This window comes from Athene cunicularia (assembly GCF_003259725.1).
Source record: "Athene cunicularia isolate RWA chromosome 19 unlocalized genomic scaffold, athCun1 chr19_part1, whole genome shotgun sequence".
In the NCBI taxonomy this organism is placed as follows: domain Eukaryota; kingdom Metazoa; phylum Chordata; class Aves; order Strigiformes; family Strigidae; genus Athene; species Athene cunicularia.
Window position 1 is genome coordinate 7,255,032 of NW_020799124.1, and position 4,544 is coordinate 7,259,575.

At 59.5% G+C, this 4,544-nt stretch overlaps 1 protein-coding gene across 1 annotated transcript in view; it reads left to right on the forward strand.

The window, feature by feature from the left end:
* The window catches only part of SRRM3 (serine/arginine repetitive matrix 3), a 16,933-nt gene extending 13,525 nt beyond the window's left edge, over window positions 1-3,408 (forward strand). Inside the window, exons 10-14 of the mRNA XM_026861859.1 lie at window positions 78-83; window positions 306-634; window positions 1,177-1,404; window positions 1,638-1,775; window positions 2,994-3,408. Of these exons, the coding sequence (XP_026717660.1) occupies window positions 78-83; window positions 306-634; window positions 1,177-1,404; window positions 1,638-1,775; window positions 2,994-3,408 (1,116 nt within the window). The remainder of the gene's footprint in view (window positions 1-77; window positions 84-305; window positions 635-1,176; window positions 1,405-1,637; window positions 1,776-2,993) is intronic.
* Window positions 3,409-4,544: the final 1,136 nt, after the last annotated feature.

A 4,544-nucleotide genomic window follows, 5' to 3' on the forward strand; every position in this document is an offset into this window, starting at 1 on the left:
GATTTAATTTTTTTTTTTTTTATTGCTCCCATCCCACTCCTTCCTTTGGGTTTTTAAAAATTTTATTTTAATTTTATTTTTTGGCGTTTTGCATGTGAAGGTTTGCATGACCCACGTTGTTGAGGGCGAGAGGAAGGTGCAGAGTAGCGTCTGTGTAGCCTGCCTTATGCGATGTGCGTTGACGTTGTGAACCGCGCCCCCAGCTCAGCGCCCCCCCATTAAAATCCCCCTTCTCCTTCTTTCTTCTCTTCTTCCCCCTCCTCCACCTTTCCCCCCTTCTCTCTCTCTCTCCCTGCCCTTGCCAGAGGCCAGCCTCGGCGTCCCCCTCTCCACGGGCTCACGGCAGGACGGAGCCGCTGTCCCCTCGTGCCCGGGGGGGCCGACACGGTGCCCGCAGTCCCCGGTCGCCCACGCCGGAGCGGGCCAAGCATGGCCACCGGCATCGCTCCCGCAGCGCCTCGCCGCCGCCCCGCCACCGCGGCCAGAGCAAGGGACAGCCCCTGGCCCCCCGGGAGCTCCCGCCGGCCCCGCTCAGCCCCGCCGGCTACAGCAGTGACTCGGAGGGCTCGGCGGGCTCCCACCCATACCACCCGCCTCTCGGCCCTGACAGGAACCATGGCGCCCACGCCAAGAAGTAAGGAGGTCCCTGGGATGGGGTCATGGTGTCCCTGCTGGGACATGGGGGCTGGTCGCTGATATTTGGGGTGCAGCCCCATGTGGGCATCCTGGTTGCATCTGGGCAAAGCTCTGGGGGCCAAGCTGGGGACCAGGGCAGGGTTGGGGCTGCTCGAGAGATGGAGATGGGGGTAGGACAGGGACAGAGATGGGGATGGAAATGGAGATTGAGATGGAGATGGGGACGAGATGGAGATGGGGATAGGGAAGAGCCACAGTGGGTCAATGCCAGAGCACTGCAGGAGGGATCACCCCCGCAAGGGATTATCCCAGCGCAGAGGGCAGTGCCTGGATGGCTGCGTGGGATTACAGCGTCCCACAGGGTGCAGGATCCCAAGTGGGTGAGCACCCCATGCTCTATAATCAGGGATGCAGCCCAGCCAAAATTTGGTGTTATTTAGGTGTGCTTGTTGCTCCCCCTGGGGTGCCCTGCTCCCGCGGGGACACCCTGCCAGGCGCAGTGGGCGAGGTGTGAGGAGGTGCTGGGGTCTGCCTTCACAGGGTGAAGGAGAGGCACCACCGGGGCCGGCCCAACAGCAGCTCCGAGTCGTCGGCCAAGCACTCCCGGCACGCCTCGGAGCGCAGGAAGAGCCCGTCACCCAGCCCTGGCCAGCGCAGCAGCTACTGGAGCTCCAGCGGCTCCCTCTCCAAGTCCCGCTCCCACTCCCGGGAGAAGAGGGCAGGACGCAGCCGCTCCCGCTCGCCCTCGCCGAAAAAACCCGCCAGCAGGTCAGTCCCCGGGGACGGGAACCTCGGTGTGGGGGACGTGGGTACCGGCAATGGGCTCAGTGAGCATCCTCAGCTCAGGGGGTCCAGGATCCCCCCGGGATTGGGGAGGGGGTTACAGGTCATTTCTGGCCATGGTGGCACTGGAAGGGGGTGGGGGTGTCACCCCTGTGGGGAGCTGCTGTGCAGGGGTCCCAGCTCACACCCTGACTCTCCTCCTCCTCCTCATGGTGTAGAGAGAAGGACAATGAGCCCCGAACACGGCACGGTGACCCCGATCCCGCCCGCGCCCGGCGCCGCTCCAGGAGCTACTCCCCCATCAGGAAGAGGAGACGTGACTCCCCCAGCTTCATGGAGCCCAGGAGGATCACAAGGTGGGTCCCACACATGGCAAAGCCTCTGCCACGGCCACCGGCATGGCCCGGGGCTGAGCCCCCAGGCAGCCCTGAAGGGTCTGTGGGTGGGTTGGTGGGTGGATGGATGGATGGATGGATGGATGGATGGATGGATGGATGGATACATGGATACATGGATACATGGATGGACGGATGGATGGATACATGGATACATGGATGGATGGACAAATGGATGAACAGCTCTGCAGATGGGTAGATAACCCCAAGGATGACCAAATCAGCCAGCCCAGACAGACGGATAACCAGACTGCCTCCAATATCACAACCTTCTGAGCTCTTCCCATTTCGAGGCATGAAAATAGGAATTCATTTTAACCCATGTGTGCATATTCCAGCAAGATGGATGGCTGTGAACATGTCTGTCCCCTGCCCTCCAAAAGCCAGATTCTCCTTCTTGAGATCCTATTGACTCAGGATCCCAGGCTGTAAGACAGGCAATATTTAGTGCCAGACGAAACACTCTGTGCATATATAGTACCTCGTTAGCATGCAGGGCTGGCAGCAGTACGGGTGGTGAGCTGAGATTACCTCGTTGCTGACCTATTTGTCTCCTGCTATGTGGGGTGGAGGGGCTGGATTTTCAGAAATCATCTCTGACTCGCTGTGGGAGGGTTTTTATTTTGCCTGGGCTGGACTGCAGTTGTAAGGAGGGAGGACAGGAGAAATGCTGCTCAGCCAGTGGGTCAGAGCTCCCTGCAGCCCTCCCTGACGGATGCCCTGGAAAGGACACAGGCTGGGAAAGCAGCTCCCAGCCCAGAGGAAGGTTTCCCAGCCCAGGTACCACTGGCTGGTTTTGTGTCCCTCCTGCTCTATCCCTGAGCTGGGTTTTGCTGGGATGTCCCCAGGAAGGTGGCAGAGCTCAGGTGGAGGACACAGACCATGGTCCCTGCTCCCCCCATCGCTGGGATGGATGGGATGGCAGACCCAGCTCTGCTTGGGGTTCGGGAGGAGCCAGAGCCTTTTCTGCAAGGCTTGGAGGATGCTGCGGGAAGGGGACAGTCAGGGGAACACCCCTGGTCCCCCTTGCCTGCCCTGTAGCCTGGCCAAAAGCCCCCGGGCTTTTTCTTGCCCTCCTGCCCTGTCCCTGGTCCCCATCACCCCTCACCACCCTGGGGTCCGGCAACGCGTGGTCCTGCCTCAGTGATGCCAACTTCTCCTTTTCCATTTCATCCCAAGGTCCCTCCCGGAGAGCATCGCCGCCAGCCTGGCTCCCAGGGTAACCTCTCCCCTTCCTCCTCCTCCTTCCTGTCATCCTCCTCTTCCTCCTGGACCCCTCTGTGTCTCCTCACACCCTAGGATGCCCCCGGCACCCAGCCACCTCCGGGCGGTGCCTGTGTCTCTCTTCAGTCCCACTAACACCGGGCTGGGAGAAGGGGGCAAGGAGTTGGCTCCTGCACCGGCTCCAGACGTCGCTGTCCTCCGTGTCCCCCCCATCCCCACTGCCTCTGTGCTCCCCCCATCCCTCCTCATCCTCAGGCGCCGGCGGGCCGCAGCTCGTCTCCCGCTAATCCTGAACGTCTCTTTTTCAGCAGCTTTCAATCTTTGGTGTCTGGGAAACACAAAAGCCACATTAACCTGCTCAGGTCACTGAGCATCAAGCATCAAGCCCGATGTGTTAACAAGTGGCCTTTGCCCGTGGGGGCATCAGTCATCTCCAGGGCATCTTCCTGGGCAGGCTCGTTCGGGCTGGGGCTGTAACGAGCACATAGGGAAGCCAAAGGTGTGTTAAGGTTACCCAGGCAGTCCTAGCTGTCACCTTTGTGGGCTTGCTTTTGCAGAAGGAAAGGTAATCATTAAAGATTAGCCCAGGGGCTATAAATAATAGTGCTGAGCTGGAAGAAGCAGTCTCAAAGCAAAGGATTTCTTGGAGGAGAGCAAAGCCGGAGGCGCCTGGAGGAGGCTGGTAGGAGCTGGGTCCAAAGGAGGTGGCTCCTCAAGCAACGAGGACCTGAGCTGCCCAAGTCCCTGCCAAAGGATGTCCTGGGTTCAAAAGGTCTGCGCTGGTTGAAGAGGCTGGACACAGGAGTTAAATAAACTTTAAGTAAAGAGCCCCAGCCCTTGTAGTGGCTGGGAGAGTACTCAGCCAAACATCTCATGGGCAGGTCCTGCTCCAGCACCTCTCTGGACTTTTACAGCTCAGTCATTGACTGCCAGGACTGAGTCTGAACCAGCTGGTCTTGTTTCAAAGCAGATGCAAAAGCTCAGCATCATTTGCAGAAGTCCCCAGGGGAAACTGAGGCAGAGAGCAGAGCCGTGACCACCTGAGTCCCCGCCTTGCTCTCTGTGCTCTTCCAGCTCCCACCTCTGTGCGTGCACAGCCCCATCCTCATGGAGTAACTGCTTGATGGACAGGCTGGTGTGATTGAAAACAAACGTGAGCGTGTGCCAAGCGGGGAGGGATAACTGGGGCAGCACAAGCCTGTCTTGAGCCACTGAGCACAGCTAATGCGTGAGATGCTGGCAGCAGGCTCTGGTGTGGAGCACTGCCCGCTCACGAAGCAGGGTCCAACAGGGAATTATCCCCACTTGCTCCTCTCTTTTCCTCTTTTTTTCCCCTTCCCATGGTTGGGTGGGTGGTTGAAAGGCTGTTCCTGCCCTTGGGGCATGGCCAAAGCAGGAGTCACTTGGAGAGGACCCAGAAAACCATGGCTGCGGTGCAGGAGGGAGCCTGAGACACGCTTGAGCGATCATCTGCGGTCAGGAGGAGGATGCTTCACTTGTAGTCTT